At 44.6% G+C, this 26,324-nt stretch overlaps 1 protein-coding gene and 1 non-coding gene across 2 annotated transcripts; one reads left to right on the top strand and one right to left on the bottom strand.

The window, feature by feature from the left end:
* Nucleotides 1-648: 648 nt before the first annotated feature.
* On the bottom strand, nt 649-25,411 carry B4GAT1 (beta-1,4-glucuronyltransferase 1). Its single transcript, XM_078660802.1, has 2 exons — nt 23,723-25,411; nt 649-7,412 (listed from the first exon to the last, which is right to left on the bottom strand). Exons 1-2 carry the CDS (start codon nt 24,863-24,865, stop codon nt 7,221-7,223), a joined length of 1,335 nt encoding a protein of 444 aa, XP_078516928.1. The 5' UTR covers nt 24,866-25,411; the 3' UTR covers nt 649-7,220.
* Nucleotides 25,412-26,026: 615 nt separating this feature from the next.
* TRNAS-GCU (transfer RNA serine (anticodon GCU)) lies at nt 26,027-26,108 on the top strand. The gene has a single exon. It is a non-coding gene; the product is annotated as a tRNA-Ser (tRNA).
* The last annotated feature ends 216 nt before the right edge of the window (nt 26,109-26,324 follow it).

The raw sequence follows: 26,324 nt of genomic DNA, 5'->3' as shown, positions 1-26,324 counted from the left end.
CCATAAACCATGATTAAATGATCCACCATGTGCCTGTAGGCTAAAGGAAAATACACTTTCATTTTGCCTGCTAGACCTACGGTCAGAACATTTGAACCATCCCTTTCTACAAGTTCCATGTGCTACCACTAGTTGCTGGCCCTGTTCCATGTAACACAAAAATCACTGGACCTCTCCTTAGATGTATTTTGCGGTTAATGAGAGACGAACATGATAAAAAAATTATAAAGGGATAATGCTCTGAAAACACTTGCTCAATACACATAAATAAATATCAATGAATACAACTTATTTGGGGAAACGCAGACTGCAGACCCAGCATCTTATGACTATGCTAGCTTTTTCCATGAAAAGTGAATGCTGATGAAACTTCTTTGTTCTTCATCTACATCGTAAATCCCCGAGAACCCCATTTTACACAAGGCAAGACAGTGCGCATGTACAAAAATACCTCCCTCTTTCCGGGTGGAGCAAATGGCTGACAACAAGATGGCTGCCAGTTCTTGTAGACCAGAAACAAGAGAATAAAGCAAAGCTGGAGTGAAAAGGGTGTACATGGAATAGCCCCAAATGGGAAAAAGTGTTTCTACTACATTATGAATCCCAGTGGTGAAATTGAAAGGTTACAAAAAGTATCACAACACATCATTTCTTTCAAAACACTTTATTAGGGCACAGTCCTAATGTCCACAAACTCCTAGTTTGAGCATATGGCACCTGTTCTAGCCCATGTCAAGCTATGTCTAAGGATTAGGGCCCACTCACCCCTAACAGTACAGATCCAAACACTAGTAATTCCTTAGTACTGCTGCTTACCCTCTCCATTAGAAAGTAAGAAGACGTGTCAATACTATGTTCGAGCATTACTTTTTTTTTACCAACAGAAAAAGGACTGACCATTTTCAGAGCCGAAAGTTAGATTTTCTGTCTGGTCTTGTGAAACGATGCATTTCATTAATTGTGTTTGTAAAATAAACTCTTGATCTAATAACTAGAATTGCAGTACAAAACAGGTGCTATATCAGCATGCCTACAACCCCTACGGGTGGTGGTCCGCATTTACTGATAAAATTCCTACATTCTGGACGAACAAACTAGTTATTCATTTATTTTAAGTCAAACAAAGAGGAGAACATCAAGAGCAGGACAGTATCATAATGGGAGCTCGAAATGGGGCATTTCAGCATAGATCTCATTACCAAAATTATTTTCCCACCATATTTTTCCAGTTAGCAGACTACTACACACATGAGCTCAAAACGTTGCAAGCCCGCTCAGATAGTCTTACAGATTGCAGATGTAAAATTCTTTTTTACAGTTTTGTTTTGTTTTTGCTTGCTGCGGCCACTGGTGTACACAGTCAATAGCAGCAAAGGCAACTAAATTTACATGATTCCACACATTCAGTATTTCCCTATATACTTGTGCCTGTGATCCACTAGCCACATAATTGACCTTCAGTTGCATGACTTACCCAAATTAGAAACAAAAATAATAATTTAATTGTGAAGTTAAATCGATCAAACGATACTAAAACCATTCTCTGTGGAGTGCTACACAACTCCTGTCACCCTTCAGTAGTCAACTTTCGCCGGTTGACAGCTTAACAGCTGCATTCAAGATGTGAAAGTTTGCCCGGGGGGCTGTTATAATCCTCACCTGGTTGACGGAGGGGAGGGTTCTTGTCTTTCAGACAGAACAAGGCTACACACTTAAATACAATTAAAATAGGCTCAAAAATTATACCTTATCATGAAAATATTAACTTCAATGTTCTTAAAGCAGCAATGCTTATTTCCATGAAAGCACTCTAAATACTTGCAGTGTAAAAGAATTCCAAACAATTTGCATTTTTTTTTAGTTTGCAGCCTTGAATAAGCGTTTCCTAGTGAGCCAGTGATACTATCTATGTAAAATAGGTTTTAGGACTGTTTACTGGTGGAATAGGTGTGTCCAGAAGCCCTGTAGTTTAAACACACACTAAACCTGAAACTGAAGACAAGTTTTGAATCATGTTTTGATGCATCTGATATCTAACATAATTCATACCAGCAAAAATATTCAAGGTAGAGGCAGTGTTTTGTGCCTCTTTTGCTTACTTTACAGTACCCAAAATGTTTTTGTTTTCCCTCAGTTCCCACAAAGTTCAGAAATCTCCTTACCCGTTAGTCTCCAGAAAAGTATTCTTTTATCTTAGGTTTTTAATACTTATTGTGATACATTACCAGCATTCCCACTTTTGGGATATAACTGTACTGGGAATGATATTGGACTTGTGAGTGGAGAATTTCAAAATTTCAGGGTGTGCCCATCTGATGGTAGCACCAAGCATTCAGAAAAAATCTTGAAACTCGTTCAAACTTAACATTTAACAGGTATGTGAAACATGCATGCTTGCATGGAGAGCATTCTTGAAGTGGAATCAGATCTGGAGTAAAATGGTTGCTTTGGTTGGTTGGTTGATCCAGTGTGAAAATCAGGTCGGCTTTCAAATTTCTAAGTTCCTAAGATCTACAAAGAAGCCCATTCTTGAACGCAATCCAGAAATATGCTGCCTGGTCCAGCAATACTCCAAAACAGACCTTTCATTGACGATGCAAAATGGCTAATCTATCAAAGCCCAGTGTAGAATTTAGGGCTCAATTTAGATCCCTGTGCAAACAGGAGGCTGCATGGGGATCGGAACTTCGAAGCGTGAGATTATCGCAAATCCACTTTATTTCATGAGATATCAGCAGGTTAACCCTGGTGATATTTATCTGGGGGGGGGAAAGGCAAAACATTGATTTTGGTGTGATAAACAATGAATCTGCATGACCCCCGACGGTACAGGTCTGGCGCTCCGAAGTATTGAAGTGGGGTAGAGCTGAGGGTGCAATTCTCAGGAGGGAGGAGGAACGGGGGCTACGGAAACACCCGATTGCACAAGATTGGGAACGGATGCTGTTGGAGCTGGAGGACATGGACTTGACGCCTCTCAGACGGAGACCGCGTAGCGGAGATGGCCGGGTGGGGAAGGTGTGTCCGCGACTGGAGACTGGCCGAGGGTGCGTACAGGTAGGCCAGTGGATGATGCTCACACTTATTTAGATATGTCAGCCCTCCGCGATTACTAGGCTCAGGAATGTAGCATAGCCTATGCAGAGATGTCAGGAGACGTACGGAACGGGGTGGGATGTTGGGAGGGATGGGGACTGGCGATGCCTTCAATTATGAGGCCGCAGATGTATACATGCTGAGGAATGATCGAGCATTGACAGTTGTATTTACTTGGAAAGAAATAGTACCAATACATAGAATTGTCCACGCTGACATAGACAAATTGTATGGACCCTTATCATGAGAGACAATGTGTCAGTTGTTTAAAGTTAAAGGGGGTAGAAAAAACAGAAAAAACTGTATAAGCTGTGCGAAACCTGTATGTACATTGCAATAACTGATCGCAGTCATCAATAAAGAGTTTAAAAAAAAAAAAATCTGCATGTTGTGCTTCATTTTACCATCCAAAAAGTGGAATAAAAGGGTGAGGTATTTCCCACACCCAGCAAATACTTTATCCCAGGGTGATAGTATTTATCAGGTGCTGTAAAACACATATCCTAGCCTATAGTGATCTGCTCTAAATTGGATCCTTAGCTGCATATTCAACTTTGTTCTGGAGTCTGCTGACTGCAAAAAGGTTTGTCTGAATACTTTTGATATCTAGCCATTATATTCCATGGCAATGTTTTGGATCGTGGTCCGCCCAACGTCCTCAACTTTCTGCAAGTTGCTTTTAGCATTCCTTCTTAAGGTGGATCGCTTTCCTTGCTTCCATGCTACATTTTCCGCAGCAAGGTTGCTTTAATGCTTATTTTTCATTGCTTATTTTTCAGCTATTTAGAACTGCTCATTTAGCTATTTTCACGTGATGTTTTGTGCAAAATACTTTGGCTTTTTAACATCTTAACATAACATTTTCCAATGTGTATCTGCTGATTTTGTGTGTATTTACAAACGTTTTTAACATCTTTCTGCGATAACACTTCTGTATGACTGTCTATAGTAAATTAGCCCTTTTGTGTTTTTCTTTAAGAACGATCTTGTGACATAGGTTGCTTTAATCTTACTTTTTTCACCACTTACTGTATTTCCTTTTTATCAGTGCTGATTGTTTGACATATTGTCTGTACTGTCAAGTAATTGCAACAATGTTTTATTTTCGATTATTTTTCAAGGGCTCAATGTATGCATTCGAAATACAAATGAGGTAGTCATGTGAATAAAGTCTGGCATATTCCCCTCCCGATCAATTTCCTACATAACCTATACTTGAAATCTTGGAACACACAAGGGGTGGTAGTGAAACACCATAATACAAACTTTACTAATGGGTGCTATCCTTGTACTACATATGTTGACAAATATAAAATCTTGTTCTTGCTTTATAGAAGCTGCGCCTGTTTTCTATTTTGCCTCCTAAGTGGATCTGCCAGAAACATACATGTTCTTAACATAGCGACTTCGATCGAAGCTTGGAAACTGAAATTTGGTGTATAGCACCCACCAATCTAAATCATTTGTGTAACAACCAATTTTAGCTACTTTACATTCCAAAAACGGTGCTGTGGTTAACTGTGGATGAACCGTGTTGGTTCCCATTTGATTTACTACCATTTACCCAATGATATCCTGCCTGAGAATCCAAGAAGTACTTAGATTTTAAGTTACCAATAATTGTTTACGTACTTCTACATTCCTGCCCAATTTCCCTGTGTCGCTATGCTTACAACCTTGCCTAGTTTGCCTTTCATTTTTCCTTAATTTTCCATCAGTGGTGGGCACCTTTATCCAAAGACAGCCATGTTCCCCATGTCTACTTAGATTTTGTTCCCCGGGTCTAATTGTGGAGTCATCTTTGGATTGTTATGTTAGATCCACTTTGACAATCAAATTACTTCCGGTGAGTACCTACTCAAGGCACTGTTCTAGGCTCTATTACAGAGCTACTACTCCTCGATATCTGCCACCACGTTCTTGTTTATATGGCACTGCTTGTGTGCTAGTCATAGATGGGACCCTTCTGCACCCTGAGCTTGGTATCTCCACTAAGGCAACATCAAGCTATAATCAGTGCAGTCCTGTACATGTCACATTACAATGGAAGATTTCTCCCAGTTAACAGACTTTGTTTTCCCCCAGCTATATGTTATGCTTGTACTATGATACATTATGTGGTTAGTAGTTTAAATTACTTTAAGTTTCATTACACCAAAATGCTGGCTCAAGTCCACTCTTCCCCTGTGGACAAGCCCTACAGCTAATGCACATTTTAGTAAGGGGCAGAGTAGGGTAAGAATACTCCATTAGCAAATAAGCTGAAAGAAAAACGTATTCAATTCAAGGCATACAAAATTAATTTCAATACAGGCTTATAGGATGAGTAAACACATCAATTATCAGTCACGCAGCCCTCGCCAACATTTGAGGATTCTATACAGGAAAATGTTTTAGGGATAATTTAGGAAATACCCAAATATTCTATTTGTCAGCACTCGACTGGATCTGTTTTTAAAAAAATGAGAAGAAAGTTGGAAAAAATAATGTTTTAAGGAACGAAAAGGGCAAGACTCGTACATATTGCATTCAGTAAAAGTGAATAGAAGGGCAAATAAAAGGAAGGCATCTTAAATATTCTGGTGGGACTCGGAGTGTTTAGCCGACTTTCAGTCTGAATACCCGCTGGAATGTTGTTCCACTCGGAGTTCCACATACAGATGTAACCAGACATCTGTGCCAGCAAAATGGGAGTTGTGGAGGTAGACATCAAAAGAGAAAATGGAATCTCAACATGAAAGAGGTTCTCACTCCCACCAAAAAAGAAATATTGTTTGAATATTCGGACATCACCTAGGCTGCAAATCTTCTACCCGAGGTCACAACCTCCTCGGAAGCAGCCCTACCCTGAGCATATGATAAAAGTAGCATTGGGTGCCAGATGCAAGGTCTGGTAAAAGTAGCTAGAATAAAATCCACAGTGACAAAAGCTTTAGGGCAGGAAACTTGGCAGAGGACACATGGTGGTTAAAAGCACCCAGCAGTCTAATAAACCCAGTTTGCAGCGTAATGGAATACTCTGCCCCAAGAGAGAAATGTATCACCTGTATAAGGTAACCAAAAAAATATAACCCAAAATGGTTGTTCTTACAGACGGGCAAGATTCCTGTCCAATGTGAAAGTATATCCATGTAATAGTGTGAAATGTGGAACTTAACTACAATGTATTATGAGACTGAATTAGTTTCTGCAAATGTATATTTGTGAGGATACTTTGTCTTTGAATGGTAGGAGCTTTTAGAACTGTGTGCATGACTTCTTTTTATGCAACCGTGTTAACTGCTAACCAATCCGCTTCTGGCAGACCAAGTACCTACCTCAGGCTAACTAAATCTCTTGTTCATCATTATGTTCATTCAACAATGATTACCCATGCTGTTGGTCTAGGGAACATTAAAAAGGAACCACCTGGATTGAAGTACCCAAGAGCTACCATCCTAACATCCTTCATATAAGGAAAGTACCCAAATCAGGAATCTGATGTAATCTCACTTTTCTACAAATTGACAACACCTCCTGCCTTCAAAGGACTGAAGACACTGCAGCGCATACATCGGATCCGAATTCAGTTTCTGAGCTGCACCAAGGGTAGTTTCCTGGACAATGAGGGAAGTGTCAGTCGAAAGAAACAGGATGTAAACAGGCTCAGAAAGCAAAAATAAATAAACAAAAAAGCTTGTCAAACCCTTGCAAATCATATCATACACACACCATCTGGTCAACACGAATTCCAGTCCCTGTCCAGAAAGAAAACAAGGCATTAACAAAATAGTAGTCAAATAACACTGTGGCTAGCAGCTAGTGCGCTGACTGCCTTCTAGAAATGACCCAGGTCACCCGGAGGATGAGGGCTGTGGCAATCCCTGAACACAAGTGAAGGGGGCAAGCTCGCGCGGGCTCCTCCATTGCTGTCTTGCTCCTTTCTGCTCAGCCGAGAGCCGCCTGCTCCACACAAAACTGAAAACCAAGTAACAAGAAAAGTAATTTTGAAATCTGTCTTTTGGGCACCAAGGGGACCTCGCAGATCATGGCATTCCCCCAAACCTGCGCCTGGTGTCCAGTCAGTAGCGGAAGGTGAAAGGCGTTTGGCTGCCGCCCCCTACAATCTTCTGGGGTCGGTGGCGTCAGCAGCGCAGCCCTGACGAGGGGTACTTCGTCTTCAGCTCCTGCTTGAACTGCCGGAAGAGGACTTTGTTGTGCTGGTTCTCGGCGTCCTTCTTTGCGTGGAAGTCCCCGGAGACCTTAAAACCCTTGTGTACCAGAAAGGCGTTGTTTATCACCTGGAAGGTGTAGCCCGCCACGTGCAGCTCACAGGCCTGGAGGAGGACAGCCAAGCACACTGGGGTAAGTACCAACAGAAAGTTTCAAAAATATATACAGAAAAACAAAGTGTTTAGAGAGAAGCATTTTAAACCCACTAGACAACACATTCAAACTCAAATCCCAATTAAAAAGGAAAAAACCTATATTACCGAACTTTTTTTCAGAATACTTTAGAATCTTGAACTGCTCATGTACTACTGATATCTGAGCGAGGTTCAGCATCACTGAACAGAGTAACGAGAGAAGACTCCTGTAACAAATGCCCTTCCAGAGACTCCTTGAAGAAAATGGAGTAGGGATATCATGGGCCCTTTTGACTACTGAGTAAACATGTTTGACTGGTTTCAACAGCTCCATTCTGCTTTATCCAATTAAATTCAATTTCACATCTGCCAATTCCCAAGCTTGACACATCTATATTTTGCTGATCTTGTACGCGCTGAAGTTCTTCTAGACTGGTTCACAACCTAAATCTAAAAGACAACATGTTAATACTGCTTTGATACCCTTTGTTCTGAATGATCCTAACTTCTCGTTTCTATTTCCTATTGTCTTCGATTAAAATATTACTGCAGTAGCTGATGAGCTCATCATTTTGGTACTGTACCTAGAAGTATCTCTGACCCACTTTAGCCCAACTATTGCCCTGTCTGAGGTTGAATGCTAATTTCAATGCTAATTATTCCTTACATATTGCATCCAGGGTCGGAGTGCAACTTTGCTTAAATGAAATGCTTGTTTTGATTGGCAGGGGATGCGAGCTGTTGGAATAAAAAGGTTGCACATAGTACTACAGATGTGTATGTATGTATATGGGTTTCCAAATACTGCAAACCTTACTTCTGCACAAGGCTAGCAGTAAAAATTATGGTACAGGCCCATTTAGAGTTGAGGGGAGGGAGTCTACGGTAGGGTAGTCTGTACGTGTAAGGGCCTTTCTAAGATATCATGATATAGTGTTGTTTGAGGGGGTGAATCTTTAGGTCTTTTCTTTTTAAATGGAGTGGTACTGGGTAATTCTGATGGTCATGAAGATGTTCCATATCGTGGGTGTGTAGATGGAGAAGAGCAATTTCCTGTTTTTTTCTCATCTTTCTTTGTCTCCAAGCTTGGTTGGTGTGCTGTGATATGTTGGGAAGGGTTAGTTTGTCTATCAGATAGGCATGGGTGCCATTCAAGGTTGCCTTCTAGAGTCATCCGTTTTTTAAGAGGAGGCAGGTATGCAAGGGGAGACAGAAAAGTTTCATCAGGGTCATGGTGATTTAGTGAATTTCTTCAGGCCTCTGATGAAGTGTGCTGTGGCCTAAAAATGCAATTCAGTGAGATCACTGTCGAAGCTGTGGAGGAGAGCGTTGTCTCCATTCAAATGTAAGGATGTGATAGCTTGGACAGTCGTTTTGTGTCTCTTTAATTGGGGAACTGTTTCACTTTTTTCAGGAGGAGAGGTGGGAACGTGCAATCTTGGTATCATGACTGTGGGTTTCGTAAAGAACAAGTCAGTATTGAGGTTGTACTCAAATAACTTAAAATTTGGTTCATAGCCGGGGACTAAAGCAGTCCATGTTGACATAGATCTGCTATGTTTGGACTAGTTTTATTTGTTGTTGTTGTAAAACAGGAGGTCATTTGTTGTTTTGGGGGTTGAGTTTAAGATAGGAGCTGGACATCCATGTCGGAATGAGGAAAATGCAGTGCTTGAGTCACTGAACGTTGAGTTGGTAATAATTTTATGTAGAGTTGTGTGTCCTCGCCTATTGGTGAATTTTGATACTGATATCTGCGAGCAAGGCTCCAGAAGTATTCATGTAGAGACAAAAGGTTTTCTGAGACAAGATTGAGTATCCTGTGGTACTCCACATGTGATTTAAATTTTCTGGAATCTTAATTTGCTGGTCTGGATGAGTTGATGGTGATGAGACACATAGAAGAGGGGCCAATGAAGGAGACTGGTGGTGAATCCCATTCAAGGGGTCAACCTGTGAATGAGGTTAAGGTTGGCAAAATTGCCAAAAGCATCAGAGCAGTCCAGATGTATCAGGTGGCAGGGGCCATTCTTGTCTGTGATCAAGATGGCATTGTCTACAACTTGTATGGTGGCTTTTTCAGTGCTTCAACATTACCTGAACTCTCACTGATAGTCATTAAAAAGAAGACTGATCTTACTGTATTGAGCAGTCTTCTTTTGGCATGACCTTGCTCAGGTAAATGGGTGAAGGGGTACCAGATGACAAGGTCATCTGGGTCTATGATGTATTTCTTCACAAGTGTGAGCCTGTGGGCAGTCTTGAGGGTTTCCAGGAAGATGACTTTGGTGAATGAGGCATGGATGATGTTCAAGCAGGGGAGAAAAAGAGAAAGAAAGGATATGGTCTTCATGGGAAGTGGCTTTGAGGCAGTTGAGGTTGTTGTTGAGATCTATGCGTTGGAAGATTTTAAAGAATGACTGCGAAGAAGTTTGCAATAATAAGGTCCAACAGGCAGGCTGTAGTTTAAGATGATTTTTTGTAGTATGTAAAAGGTAGAAGAGTTCTAGTGTAGCAGCCCCACCAGGAGCAGCCTGCCTGCAGCTCAGCCCATTCTCCAACTGTCACACTTCACCTCACAGGCACCCAACATTCCAATCTGCATCATCACTCCAACATTCCATGCAGCACACAGCACATTCACACTGGCTGAGCAGGGTAAGAGATAATGGCAGGACATTGACATGAACAGGATACTACATATCCCCCTTTCTTATATAACAGAAGCGTAAGTATGGTTACCTGAAAGAAGATAAAACAATGTGAACCAAGAAAAGGAATAAATGAGAGGACCACAAATGCAACAGAATAAATGCGAAGAAGAGAACATAGAGAAGAGAGCAGAAAGACGGGTGGAAGTAAAAGAAGAGGAAGCAAAAGATATATTTGCACAGATAGATATAACCCATCCTCCCCTTCTATAAATGTAAACAAGAAAAAGAATACAAAAGTAAGGGAAAGGAAACAACGAAATAAAAGGTTGACAAAAATGCACCAAAGACTACCCTCAAACACATCCACTGGCCGGACAGGCATGCAAGGAGGCAAGACACCAACTAAACACTTAACAACTAAACACTTAACTAACACCCACACACAAAGTAGTGGAGGAAGAACCCCTTCTATACTAAGAAGAAATAGAGAGTCACACTAAAATAAGGGAAAGCCTATGAACAAAGGAAGAAAAAAACAAATATAGACCAGATTCCAAGGATGAAAAGAAGATAAGACATCACGAGGAGAACTGAACAAGCAAGAAAAACAGAGACCATGAGAAGAAAATACAAGAAGTATCACTCATCCTCCCCCATTTTCAAATTGACAATGTTAAATAATAGAAGCATATCGTGGTGAGAAAACAACAGCAAAGTCTAACTGTAGACTCAAAATAAACTGTACCCCAACAGGGGATTGATCAGGTAAAGGTTAGTGACCATAAAAGTGTAAGATGGGAGTGACACCCATAGGGACAACCCTCAAGTGAGGATAACCACTAGCAGAGATGGGACTGACACCCTTTAAAACATACACTGTATAAGAGTAATTATGTACCACTAGTACGTGAAGATGGGACTAAAACCCATGACCTACTTTTGACATAAGGTTGGTTGGATAATGTAAATGGGACTGACACCCATGACCTACCCCCAAGCATAGGGGAGGGAAGCTAAAGTGAATAGGACTGAAACCCAATACCTACCCCCTAACATAAGGGTGAATAGCAAAAGTAAATGGGACTAAGACCCATAAGCAGGTACCCTGTGTGAGGGTTATTTAACATAAAACCGATGTGAATGGATAAAACAGCATTAAGTCTAATGTACTGCATGTAAGAGACGTAAAAACAAAGTAGTCGCTAAAACTAGATGCTACAGTGAGGGATAAGCAACTTTGAAAGACCCCTCAACCAAGTACAGATATACAAACTACACTCCAGGTATGTTGAGCCAAGATACGGAGTAATTCCCCTAAGGTGTACTGACTCTTGTTAGCATAATGCAAATACAATAAATTCATTCCCGACTGTGTCAGGTAATGTGACTTTGAATATGCACTGAATGGAATTGATAATTGAGCATGGGGATGTGCTCAACCTTCCCATAACAGGACATTTAGAACAAGAAATCAGGCCGAAATGCACATGTAAAGCACAGAAACATCATTGCCTAAAAACAAAACAGGAAGTATTGTAGTTTTGCAACTTATCGTATGGTGCACAACAAAGTTCCCAGAAGCAGTGCACCCATGTGGGATTCATCCACTGCTCCACGATAATGAAGATTGTGGGGCGAGCACATCGTAGTCTCAGCTTGAGGCAGAGTAGGCTCTTTGCGGTGTGCGCGGATGCGTTCCCAAGTACACAAATCTACTGAATAGGAATAGCTTCACTAGTAACAAAGATGACGGTGCGTAAGATTAGGCTGGTAGATGGCACACTATCCGTAATTGAAGGATGGGAGAATACATGCCTGTAGTTTCCGTGTAGATGCCAAACGCAAAATGGCGGCACGCACAATACGCTGTACCGGATGGCTCCCGACGTGCTCGGGCACTAAACAGTGTCCCTTAGCAAGTGCTGGCGTGTCGTCATAAAGGGTTCTCGTCGTCGAGATGATCTGCGTGGCTCTACATGAGAGGTAAGCAGCACGCACAATGACTAATAACCGCATAATAGTTGAAACGGCCGCTATACTGGCCGAGCGTTGAATTCTGAGGAGAACAAACAATGTTTAGGCACTCACCACAGATAGCGACCCTTGACCCTGCCACCAGGTAGGTCGCCCCCTCAGCCACCACACGGTCCTCCTGTGTGACGCTCCCGCTGCTGCTACTCGCTCTGCCCTGACCGCTGTCCCCCGTGGTTGGGTCCTTTCTCTCCTTCGTAACTGGGTATTTCGCTTCTGTACTTTTGTTACTGACATTTGTTGTGTGTGTTGTCTTTTTCAGCCACTTATTTCTGTATACTGTGCCCATTTTGCCCCTTTTACCTTCTGTACCACCCTCCCTGCTACCCCCCTCGCTCTCCCGCCGCTTCGCCCCCTGCGGCCCCGCCCCTCTGTTCCCCCATCCGCCGCCCCGCTCCCGCCTCCCAGCTGCTCCTCCCTCCCTCTTCCCCTCATATGGAGGCCGCGCGGTGGTAAAGGGAGCGACCCTTGACCCTGCCACCAGGTAGGTCGCCCACCACACGGTCCTCCTGTGTGACGCTCCCGCTGCTGCCACTCGCTCTGCCCTGACCGCTGGCCCCCGTGGTTGGGTCCTTTCCCTCCTGTACTTTTGTTACTGCCATTTGTTGTGTGTGTCGTCTTTTTCTGCCACTTATTTCTGTATACTGTGCCCATTTTGCCCCTTTTGCCTTCTGTACCACCCTCCCTGCTACCCCCCTCTCTCTCCTGCCGCTTCGTCCCCTGTGGCCCCGCCCCCCTGGTCCCACATTCGCCACCCCGCTCCCGCCTCCCAGCTGCTCCTCCCTCCCTCTTCCCCTCATATGGAGGCCACGTAGCGGGCGCGCCAAAGGCAAGCCCATCTGCGCCTGCCCACGCCAAAGGCAAGCCCATCTGCGCCTGTCCGCGCCTGGACCGCGCCCAGCGCCAGAACCCCTGGACCCCGAAGCGGCCACAACACCAGACTGCACTACGACTCCAGCACCCTCCACACACTCAACCCCAGACGAGATCACTCCTGCTACCGGGCTACCCCGAAGCGCACCCAGGGGCCCTTCACCTGCCGGAACTGCAGCCTCACCAGCCTTCGGTCCGCCAAACCATCAACCAGAGAACCCAACCGCCTCCGATGCATCCTCCTCAACACCCGCTCCGCTCGCAAGCACGCCATCGAACTCTGGGACCTCCGAGACTCAACCACCCCCGACATCGCCTTCCTGACGGAGACCTGGCTGAACGCCACCTCGGTACCAGACATCGCCATAGCCATCCCAGAAGGCTACAAGATATCCCGCAGAGACCGCACCAACGGGGTGGGAGGGGGAATCGCCATCATCCACAAGGACACTCTCAGAGTCTCGACCAACACCGACGACACCCTCACCACCGCCGAGCACATGCACTTCCAGATCCACACCGACCCCAACACCACCCTCAGAGGAACACTCGTCTACAGACCACCCGGACCCCGACCACAGTTTAGCGACTCCCTCGCCTCCACAGAATACATCCTCCTCGGGGACCTGAACTTCCACCACGAGAACAACAACGACGCAAACTCCACCGTCCTGATGGACAACCTCGCCAACCTCGGACTCAAACAGCTCGTAACGACACCCACCCACGCCGCTGGACACACACTGGACCCCATCTTCTCCGCTAGTCCCCACGTCTCCTTCTACCACACCACCGAACCCCACTGGACAGACCACAGATTCATCCACTTCACCTTCAGGAAACCCTTCACACACCACCGCACCCAACAGACGCCACACCGCTGCTGGGGCAAGGTCACCGAGGACCAGCTAACCACCACCCTCGCCTTGGGACCGCCCGCCGACCCCACCGACCCCGACACCGCCGCCATCAACCTCAAACAGTGGATCAATGACTGCGCCGACACCCTCGCCCCACTCAAGACCTCCACCACCAACCACACCAACAAGAAAGCCGCATGGTTCACCGAAGACCTCCGGACCTCCAAGCACACCCGTCGGAAGCTGGAGAAGAGCTGGCTCCGCGACCGAACACCAGACAGCCACACAGCTCACAAGAACGCTACCCACAGACACCACCAACTCATCAGGACCGCCAAGAGGACCGCCTTCAAGGACCGCCTAGACAACAACGCACACAACAGCAAAGAGCTCTTCAACATCGTGAAAGAACTCTCCAACCCCAGCTCTAACACCAACGACATTCCACCATCACAAGACCTGTGCAACTCACTGGCCACCTTCTTTCACCGCAAGATCACCGACATCCACGACAGCTTCAACACCGCCACCCCCAAATCCACCGCCAAGACCACCACCCCTGCAACCACCCCCCGCACCAGTCGCCTGACCACCTGGTCCAACGTCCGCGACGAAGAAACCATCAAGACCATGAACTCCATCCACTCCGGATCCCCATCTGACCCATTCCCCCACCACGCTTTCAACAAAGCCACACAGCCATCGCACCCCATCTCTGGAAAACAATCAACATCTCCTTCGAGACAGCAACCTTCCCAGAGAGCTGGAAACACGCCGAGATCAACGCCATACTTAAGAAACCTAAGGCGGACCCCAACGACCTCAAGAACTTCCGGCCCATCTCCCTGCTCCCCTTCCCGGCAAAAGTCATGGAGAAAATCGTCAACAGACAGCTGACCCGCTACCTCGAAGACAACAACATCCTGGACCCATCCCAGTCCGGCTTCCGCAGCAACCACATCACCGAGACCGCCCTCATCGCCGCCACCGTCGACATCAGGATCCTTATGGACAACGGAGAAACAGCCGCCCTCATCCTTCTGGACCTATCAGCAGCCTTCGACACGGTCTGTCACCGCACCCTAACAGCACGCTTTCATGACGCCAGAATCCAAGAGAAGGCCCTGGCCTGAACCACATCCTTCCTCTCCGGCAGAACCCAGAACGTCCGCCTCCCACACTTCCGCTCCAAGACCACTGAGATCATCTGCGGCGTTCCACAGGGATCATCCCTCAGCCCAACGGTGTTCAATATCTACATGGCACCACTCGCCCAGGTCGCAAGACAACATAGCCTCAACATCATTTCCTACGCCGACGACACCCAGCTGATCATATCCCTCACCCAAGACCCCTACACCGCCAAAGCCAACCTCCACAGAGGAATGAAGCCGTCGCCGAATGGATGAAGGACAGCAGGCTGAAGATGAATTCAGACAAGACTGAGGTCCTCATCCTCGGCCCCACCCCCTCAGCCTGGGACGACTCCTGGTGGCCAACATCGCTAGGAACAGCCCCAGAACCCACCGCCCACCCACGCAACCTGGGGGTCATCCTCGACTCCGCCCTCTCCATGACCAAGCAGGTCAACGCCGTCTCCGCTTCCTGCTTCAACACCCTCCGAATACTCCACAGGATCTTCAAATGGATCCCCTCTGACACAAGAAAAACCGTCACCCAGGCCCTTGTCACCAGCAGGCTGGACTACGGGAACGCCCTCTACGCAGGAACAACAACCAAGCTCCTGAGACGGCTGCAACGCATCCAGAACACCTCGGCATGACTGATCCTCGACGTCCCCCGACACAGCCACATCACACCCCACCTGAGAGACCTGCATTGGCTCCCCGTCAACCACAGGATCACCTTCAAACTCCTCATCCACACACACAAAGCCCTACACAACGCCGGACCAGCATACCTCAACGACCGACACAGCTTCTACACCCCCACCCGCAGCCTCCGCTCTGCCAACCTCGCCCGCGCCACAGTACCACGGGTCTGGAAAACCACCATAGGCGGCAGATCCTTCTCCTACCTCGCCGCCAAGATCTGGAACACTCTCCCTACCAGCCTCCGACACACCCAGGACCTGCTGGCCTTCAGAGGACTTCTCAGGACCTGGCTTTTCGATCAGTAGCAGCCCACTCCTCCCCCCCCCCGCCTTGAGACCCTCACGGGTATGTAGCGTGCTTTACAAATGAATGAATGATTGATTGATTGATAGTGGTAAACAAACATCAAGCAGTCCCCTAGGTCCACCCACCGCCACCTCAGTCATTGCGATGCATGTGTAGAGAGTGTTGAAACTCGGACAAGCATTGATTGACACCACAACAGCAAGCCGACTCCACGGAGTACTGCATTTCAAAACTTCATCTCTCTAGAGAGGAGAAGCGAATGTGTTCAAGATCACACAGTGTAGATGGCACAAAAGGCGAACATGCCAATAAAGGGTAGTTTGCGAAACTTCAGCCGCATTGCACCCGAAAGAGGCTGCCATATACTTTAAACATAATGCTGATGGCACAGCGTGGTGAGATTTCAATACAAGAGTACATGCCCAGGTTGTCTGTGAAGCTTTTCACGCGTCACGAAGGGGACGTGATACCATTCACCTCGTAATCTCCTTCAGGATGTAGAGTGTAGAATGTAGAATTCAGCCAGAACTTGCACGGAAACATCTTCCAACCACTGGCAGAAAAACATGTTGATTTGACAACTGCCAGTAGGTTGTTGTAAGGGATCTCCAGACTAATGTTGAAAAGCCAACGTTCATGAAAAATGTCAATAAGCGCAGCACGCTTAGACTGGGGCAGTCCGATGGAAGGACGCTGGTGGGGCTGCGGGGCGTTGCGCATCATTTTCACTTGTTTCTTGTTGACATCTTAGGCATTGTGTGCAGAACTTCTTGCTTTATTGTGGTTGTCTTTGGTTATCTGTGAAGAACTTCTTGGTTTCATGTGAGCGCTTTTTCTTTTCTGTAGATACCTCCTCTTGGTAATGTATGTTACATTGCCAGCATCTGTAGGCTCTGTAGATAACTTCATCTTCAGGTCCTCTTTTGATATACAGGTCCATGAAGTCCATTTGTAACACGTAGGTTGGTCACCAGCTCGTCACCATAATATGTAGTAATGAGGTCCAACAGGCAGGATGTAGTTAAAGATGATTTATTGTAGTATAATACAGGTAGAAGAGTACTAGTGTAGCAGCCCCACCAGGAGCAGCCTGCCTGCTGCCCAGCCCATTCTTCAACGGTCACACTTCACTTCACAGGCACCCAACATTCCAATACGCATCATCACTTCAACATTCTCTGTAGCACACAGCACATTCACACTGGCAGAGCAGGGGGAGAGATAATGGCAGGACATTCACATGAACAGGATATTACAAAGTTGCACAGGGGCAATTGATGGAGGGAAAGATGTAGGCCCTGGTGCTACAGATGTGTTGTTTTTTGTGTATTTGTTTGGCTGAAGAGTTTACAGCTGTTTCCTTTTTTAGCTGTGCGCTTTTCAATGAAAAGTGGGTGTGGTGGGTCCAGGAGTGGGCTGATTAACCTTCTTGATCATCTTGAAGTGAATGTTGCTTCTGTTGGAATCTTCATTTACAGCGCTGGTGTAGCATGTTCATTGTGCAGCTGCGTGGGTGGTCCGTGAAGGAGAACCGCTTTTGGTGGAGATATATATATATATACACATACATATATACACATATACACATACACACACACACACACACACTAGGGTAAGGGTGTTTTTCGGGTTTAGGGGTGAGTAAGGGTACGAGGCTGGCTAGGTTATTTTTCGGGTTTAGGTGTCTAGGGTAATTTTAGGGTTTAGTATGGGTATTGGGTTGCAAGGGTGTTTCTAAGGTTAAGGCTTGGTAAAGGTATTTGGGTAGCAGGGATATTTTTAGGGTTTAGGGTGGATTAGGGTATTTTTAGGGTTTAGAGTGGGTAAAGGTATTTGGATGGCTAGGGTATGTTTAGGGTTTAGGGTGGGTAGGGGTATTTGGGTGGCAAGGGTATTTTTAGGGTGGATAATGGTATTTGTGTGGTAACGGTGTTTTTAGAGTTAAGGGTGGGTGACGGTATTGGCATGATACGGGTATTTTTAAGGTTTAGGTTAAAGGTATTTGGGAGGCAAGGGTGCTTTAAGGGTTTAGGGTGGGTAAAGATATTTGGGTGGTAATGGTATTTTTAGGGTGGGTAAAGGTATTCGGGTGGCAATGGTATTTTCAGGGTTTAGGTTAGGTAAGGGTATTTGGGTGGCAACTGTGTTTTAGGGCGGGTAAAGTATTTGGGTGGCAACAATGTTTTTAGAGTGGGTAAGGGTATTTGGGTGCCAAGGGTATGTTTAGGATGGGTAAAGGTATTTGGGTGGCAAGGTTATTTTTAGGGTGGGCAAGGGTATTTGGGTAGGAAGGTTATATTTAGGGTTTAGGGTGGTTGAATTTCATAGTAAAGGACTGTGTGGTAAAGGCATATGTGTCGTATAAAAGTTTTGTGATAAAGGCAGGCATATGCGTGACATTTGACGCGTTATGTTATGTTATGTTAATTATGCTTGTATAGCGCATGGCTACCCCAGCAACGGGGCGTCCCAGCGCTTATGGACATAACAAGAAATACAGAAACGCGGCCAGTGAGAAAAGCTAGATAGAGGAGAACAGCCAAGTTTTAATCTGTTTTCTGAAGGACATGCGATTCGTGGTGGCCCGAGCTTTTAGAGGGATCGAATTCCATAGCTTCGAGGTGAGGTACCTGAAAGAGCGGCCACCAGCTCTACTTCTCCGGATTTTAATTGTGCCAGCAAGGGATAGATCCGCTGAGCGGAGAGTGCGCGTGGGGGCATAGTGGGTACACAGTCCCTGCAGAATTCGTGGACCGGAGCCATATAGGATTCTGTGAGTAATGCATAGAGTCTTAAATTGGATGCGTTGTTTTATAGGCAACCAGTGCAAGCGACTAAGAATCTGGGAAATATGGCAGGTTTTAGGCAAGGCAAACAAAGTACGGGCAGCCGCATTCTGAGCTCTCTGTAGTCTATTGATCACTGTCAGGTTAGAGCCCAGCATGAGGACATTGCAGTAGTCTAGATGGGATAAGACTACCGCCTGGACTAGGACCGTTGAAAAGGCATGCATGGTAATGGCATGCATGGTTCCGTCACACATCTGAAGTATGGTGTTAAACCTGCACCGTGTTTGGTCAAGTACAAGGGTATGGATAGTTTGCAATGGTACTAGGAAACGTCCAAATACTGACCTGTCTAAACATGCACAGATGAACATTGTACCACAATTATATTTGTCATACTAAATAAATTAATGATCATGCCTTGTATCAATATTGTTATTCATTCCTAAATAAGAAGAAAGTAGACTGTCCCATAAAAGTAAATGTCACTGTGCTTTGCAGTGTTCGCTTTAATGCATACACCCATAAATCTTTAATTCGAAAGTTGAATTCTTGTAAACACGTAGTTGTTTTTTTCCCCTCACTCATGTACACTAATAAAAGTTGTATCCACTGAAAAAGGCTATATAAACAAAACAAGGTTCGGTAAGGCCAAAAGGTCTGGCTTCTTTTTTTAGATGTTATATAGTAACTGTTAGTTTTGTTAAAAACATGTTGAAAGAGAAGGATTGTGTGTTATATTTGTATATATTTATAAAATACAGTAGAACTGTAATAGATACATTTTTGTACTGGTTAGTTATACATGGTATGTGTGGTAGTCCGGTACAATAAGTTGGGCTGTTACTGTAGGTTGGTTAGATACATTAGATGGTATGGTAAGTAACATAGCTATGGTACGCAGGTATGACAGGTTAAGTTCGATAAATGAAGTAGGTTCTCTAGGTGAGAGCAATACATTTGATATGGAAAATTATGCTTTGTAGGTATGTAAGGTGGGGTAAGCATGTTCGGTTTTGTAGGTATGTTTGGGTTGACTGGTAGGGAACTGCGCCTGATTGACAATGTTCATCATTCTGCCCATCATTTATTGGTGTTGTGTTGCTATAAATTACCCTAAGCAGGAAGGCTATGCCCAGATATGGGTCCTGTGCTCACTGTGCCACTGTATACAAGCTAGGCTGGCTGCTGAAGGGTGACACTCCGAAACCGGTCCCATGATGTATGTTTTCAGTCCAGGAAGGACCTGGTCTTGCAGTTCGGGCTTTCCTGTTCCAATGGGGAGCAGGGTCAAGACTGATTACATATGGTGGGTCCAAACTGGAATGGCGAGCAAAAAACCAATGCATTTAGGCCAGATCTTTTTACTGTAGTGAATGTTTGACAATGTTCAGCATTCCATCCATCATCGTTTTGTGCGTTTTTTTTTTGTTGCTACGTCATAATAGGTGTTTTAGATAGCCAAATCACTATTTCCAGCCAAATCAACTCAGTAGCATAAATGTGCTTCCCCACCCTCAAGATGCTGAGGAAAATATTTAAATGGCTCACACTGGAAAGCAGCAGAGAGTAACCCAAGCAGTTCTCACCAGCAGATTAGAAGACACCAATGTCTTCTACGTAGGCATCTCCACCAAGCTCGCTAACACACCAAGTAGTTCAAAACACAGCCGCCAGGCTCACAGTTGATCTTCCTCCATGAGTACAAATCTCCAAACACCTCCTCCAGCTACTCATCCTAAAACGCACTACCTTCAAATTCCTCACCCCAACCATCAAGGCACTACCCAACCTAGGCCCAGCCTACCTCTATGACCGGATACCCTTTCACATCCCATCTAGACTCCACAGACAAGAGGGCCTACTCGTCGTCCACAGTCCTTGCATCAGATGTGCAAAAATGGGAGGACACACTTTCTCTTACATCGCACCCAAGACCTGAAATGAGCACCCCATCGGAGCAGCCAACTTCCTCCTAGAATTCAGAAGGAAAATTAAAACCTGTCTGTTCAACTAGGCTCCACTCTGAAAACTCAGATTGCATCTTCTAGAGAGTGAGGATACCCTCCCAGCTGATTAGCTTGCCGTACAAATCACTATAACATAACATGTACATTTTTAGCTTTGAAGAAACATCAAACATATTTTATGCTTAAAAATCAGCTGCTTTGGAGCTTTAAATGATGTAGATGCAGCCTATCAAAATGAAGATGAATTAACCAGTTACATAAAGCCATATTCTTTAAGAACTTTTACCATGATAACATTTTGAAATCTGAATTATAAAATATTTGGAAGGAACTAGGACATCTGATATTTAGGAGGTTGGCAGGGATGTAATAAGAACACTGTGAGCCCACGAGTATAGATGTCAAATAGCTAAAAGTAGGTCCCTAAATATGAGCAGTAGTCAGCCAAAAGGATGGTAAAAATGCTAAGCTCCAGGGGAGGGACAACACAAGAGGAAGGAAAGACACTGAAGAAGAAGCAAGCATATGACAGTGACTAAGCAGACTAATGGTAATCAAGCAATGGGCGTGCTCTATGCCCACTGTACGTTTTGTAGTAAACCCACAATAGGTCTTTTGCAATGGGACAGATTGTGCTGGTTGGTAGACGAGACCTAATAAAACCCCCTTTGAGTTAATGTTTTAGAAATAGGCCAATCTTTACAATCCCATAATGTCCACAACATATTAATACTGGATCTGGCAATTTAATATTGTTGTGGTTTTTCTAATTTACACTATGTTTACTTCATTACATAAAAAAGCAATTTTGCAGAAAAAATGTCTTCAGACATGTTTGCTTGCTGTTCTCTTATACTAGTAATTAATAAAAATACTTAGGCCTTATAATAAACTAATATTTTATTGTAGTTCACTGCTGTATCTTCCACCCCAATAAAGCACCCCTCCAATTTGGTTGTCAACGCAGCCTTAATTCACAATTGATTAATGCTACTTTGGAATCCAGCTTTTGAGCTCCTGCATGTTGATAATTTGTGCTTACATCCAGACCTCCATTCATTGAATTATCTCTACGGAATTCCTTTCCATTTACCTCAGATACCCTACGGCAAATTACATGTGCCAGAATGCAGTATGTAAAAGATACTGCATTTGTTAAAAAAAAAAAAAGGCAACATTTTGGCCCCAAAAAAATTACATAAAGAAACAGAAATTCTCCTGAAACACACATTGTTTCTTTCTCTTTTTTGAGCAGAAGCCTAAAACTCAGCAAATTGAAATACATATTAGAACTTATCTGAATATTAGATACATATTTGAACATTCACGTTCAAGCTGCTGTGTATCACCCACAAAGCGATACATGGAACAGAGCCGCTCTTCATCAGGAATTCCAATCTCCAAATCAAGCCTTTCTAAACCCATCCTTCTGACTCTCCCCCCTCCACATACCTTTAAATCATCCCAAGCCTCCTCCTATTGCTATGACCTTAAAAAAAAAAAAATGTCTCAATTCTTCCCTTGTCTTTCCCTCCGCTATCCTTTTCAACCCAAATAACAAACTAACATATCCACCACTCAAATTATTTTCATATTTCACTACACTAATTCACCACTAATCCTTTATGGGTTCATGAGAAGCGTGCTACTCGCTGGAAAAAAAAACACTTCAAAACGCCATCAGGGGTAGCAAGCGCTATATAAATGCAAACCTTTTTCCCTCTTCTATCCCTCCGCTATCCTTTTCAATCCAAATACCTGACTAACATATCCACCACTCAAATTACTTTCATATTTCACTATACTGATTCACCACTAATCCTTTATGGGTTCCGGAGTAGCGTGCTACTCGCCGAAAAAGCGCTCCAACACCCCATCAGGGGTAAGAAGCGCTATATAAATGCAAACCTTTTTCCCTCTTCTATCCCTCCACTATCTTTCTGAATCCACATAACTGACTAACATATCCACCACTGAAATTACTTTCATATTTCACTATACTAATTCACCACTAATCCTTTATGGGTTCCAGAGAAGCGTGATACTTGCTGAAAAAGCGATTAGACACCTCGTATGGGGTAAAGCGCTATATAAATGCAATTATAATACAATACAATATTAGAACGTATTGGAAAGTAAATTGTAAGAGTACTAAAGCCACAAAATGATAAATCAAGATAATGAGAGGAATTTACTTCTCTCTGTTGTTACGGTTACTGTAAGGATCATCACTGCTCAGATTAAGACAGAATTGAATGATCTGTCAAAAATATTAAATGTTTTGCATTTTATTACCCACTAAATCCTTGAGTACTACCACTTAGAGCTTGGGGCCTGATCTATGGTTTTACCTGTTTTGTATCTAGTGAGAAATGAGCTGATACACAAGGACACATATTATTTTTCTTTCATGTTCTAATTCTTTCAGGTAGCAAAGAAAGAGTAAAGTGCCTTTGATATCACAGGCTGGAGGGTTACTAGGTGAAAAAAAACATGGCAAGATACTAGTTCTACGTTACAGCTTCCAAATTAACTAACAAGCTTGGCCCTCCATTGCATCCTGAACATGGGTAAGGAATTTGTGTTTCCAATTAGCAAAGGAATTGGTGGTTTTGGGGTCTCAGGATGTGTTCAAAGACTGGAAAATGAGAAAATAGTCTAATACTATAGAAGGCATTTGGAACAGGTAGGAAAAAGATTGAGGCGCCTGGAGTTTCTCACTTACCCAAGGAAGGTAACTATATGATAACATTTTGTATCCCACTGAAGACATCACTAACAGTATCCCTTGGCTTACTAGCAGTGAATAATAGTATCTCTTGTACCCCAAGAGTAATATAGTCTGTACTTCGGTAGAAATACTTCGGTGCTACAGCTGCTTATACTAAATAAATAAAACTAAGGAGTTGACATAAACAGGGTTCAGGAAAATACCTCATCATGCTGTTGTTCCTATGGCACGTACCTGGCTGATGCGGTTGAATCCATACTGCTTGAAGCGTTCATCATAGTGTGGCACAGAACTGGAACTGATGTAGAAGGGTTCCCAAGGGTCTTTCCACTCCACCCCATAGGCCACTTGCATCTCATTTCCAGTAGGGAGATTAAGCCACCTGGAGTAATTGGTAGGAGCTTGGCAACGAGGGCAGAGCTCTTCATAGAATGGCCGCATTTCCCCCACCTGGTAGAGCTGCAGTAGCTCTGCCTTGGCACCTGGGATCCTACGGGTATGCCTGATCTCAAAGGCAGGCACCACATAGACAATGTGTTCAGCTTCAGGTGTGCTGGGTTGCCCAGCCACCAGTGAGAGGAAGGATAGTCGCAGTCCCTCACTGGGCAGCATGTCCATATCAATGACCAGCACATAGCGGCTGCCAGCTGCAGCCCTGGCCAGATTACGCAGCAGGTTATTTGGGTAGGATGCGTTAGCCCCCATGTCATAGTTGCGCAGCTTGGTCCCGGTGTCAGCCAACTTCCCAAACACATCATTGCAGGATTTCAGGCGTGCAAACTCACTGCTTTCCTCCAGTTCTGGAAAGATGGCCAAGTTGCCAGAATGGCACGCTAGGTGGAAAGAGACCAATTCCCTTACCGGAGCACATAGAGTGGCTAGGACGTAGATCATCATGGTAGCAAAGCGCACTTCTTCTGGGCCAGGAGCAAACAAAGCTACCGAAACTGGACCTCTCCAACGAGCCAGAAGGTCTCTCAAGTTGTGCAAGTTGTTCAAAGTAGTATGAGTAGCCAAGACCAAATCTTCCTTGGGTGGCAGCGGGGCTACTGCTGCCCATGGCCCCATCCCTGGCCCGTCTTCAATCACTGCCTCCTCACCAGCCTTCACCAGGTCTTTATAGAGCCGATACTGACCGCTTGAGTCCAGAATGCCACCGCTGGCCAGTGACAACTTGAGTCGGCTCTTCTTCTCTTGGTCCCAATGGTGTCGGGGTGGTTCAGCCTTCCTGGTCTCAAAGAGTTCCAGAAAACGGAACCTCTGCTGCCGGCCATGCAGTCCGGAGAGGAGGGACAGATAGATGAGTTGCAGAAGAGCTACAAGCAGCAGGGCAGCCAGGACCACCTTAAAGAAAGAGCATTTCCTAGGCAGCGGCATTGCTTTCCCACAGCCTTTTAAGTTAGTAGGATCACAAGGTGTCAACTGCCTCTGCCTACGGGATCCCAATGCATCTGCCCACCGGATCGAAGAGTATTAACTGTCCATGTCCTCGGGCTGCTAAACATTTACTCGCTTGATTAACGGAATAACAAGAGCCTCATATACTGCAACCGTAGGTCACATCATTTGGAGGATCGAGCAAGCTGTTCTTTGTTATCAAGGGCATCAATACGGAAAATGTCTGAAGAAATCTACAGCTGCAAATGATCATTACCATAACGGAGTACTCTGCAACACTGAACGTGTATAGAAGCCCGAGCCTCTGGTCTGGCAGTTTTGATCTGCAAGTGTGTCCTGGATCCCACTCATGCAACCGACAGTCTTGTCCCCTGCACACCACTTGTGCCCATTCGAAATTATTCAACACAATAAAATGTTCTACTGTAGCAGAACCCGCAAACACTCCTGCACACCATCCTTCGATCTACTGCACCACAGCACGCATACGACAGCTTTCCTACTGACCTCAATGCAAACGAGCAGGTTCAATAACATGGACATAAAAGAAAGATCGGGGCATTAAAATTGGGAGTGTCACTCAGCGAAGCAGCCATCTTGGAAGGGACGGATTGCTTTTTGTGCCAACAGAACAACACCTCCCACTAACCAGTAAGCCTCGGCTTTGTAAACATAGTTCTTCTCTGAGACGGTAGAAATGCAAGTTAGATTGTTAATTTGGATTCCGCTGATTTTCATAACATTTCTGTAGTAATACACATACATAAACGTCACGAAGAGTATTGAATCGCGGCCATCTTGGAATGGGGCGTTTCGTGATATTTACACCAGTTTGATTTAAAAGGTAAGCTTAAAATGTTACTAAAATAATATTTTTAAACGGACAGAAATCAGTTAAAATGCTTATATCGGAATGCAAGAAATCTTATAGGAATAGTGATATATTCCCGAAATATGCCTACAGAAGTACTATGGGTAAATAGACTATCACAACGTTAAAAAATCCAATTACGTTCTCTTAGTTTTTGCACTCGCCCATAGCAGCCCTTTGTTAGTATCATCCCCTTTCTAGATCTATTCAGAAAATAAACACCGCTCCTACTAGACATATTAAAGGTGGAGCATTTTCGCTGTCATCAGGACGAGGTGGCCGAGTGGTTAAGGCGATGGACTGCTAATCCATTGTGCTCTGCACGCGTGGGTTCGAATCCCATCCTCGTCGTTAACCTTTTAAAGTTTTCAATATTATTTTAACTACTTGTATATTACTTTCTACTGACTTCGGCTGGACAAGGGAGACTGTATCTCAAGGCCAGTCATTATAGTTTATTGTGTACTGAAAAAAACAAGGTTAAGTTTCAGTGGCACAGACACGCACAGCATGGTCACTAATAGTGTTGGGTTCCCTTGTTGAACATCTTGAAGTACTTGTGATCTG

This window comes from Lissotriton helveticus, chromosome 9 (assembly GCF_964261635.1).
Source record: "Lissotriton helveticus chromosome 9, aLisHel1.1, whole genome shotgun sequence".
NCBI classification, from domain to species: Eukaryota; Metazoa; Chordata; class Amphibia; order Caudata; family Salamandridae; genus Lissotriton; species Lissotriton helveticus.
The sequence above is the reverse complement of the archived record's forward strand: the minus strand, read 5'-3'. Positions and strand labels throughout refer to the sequence as shown.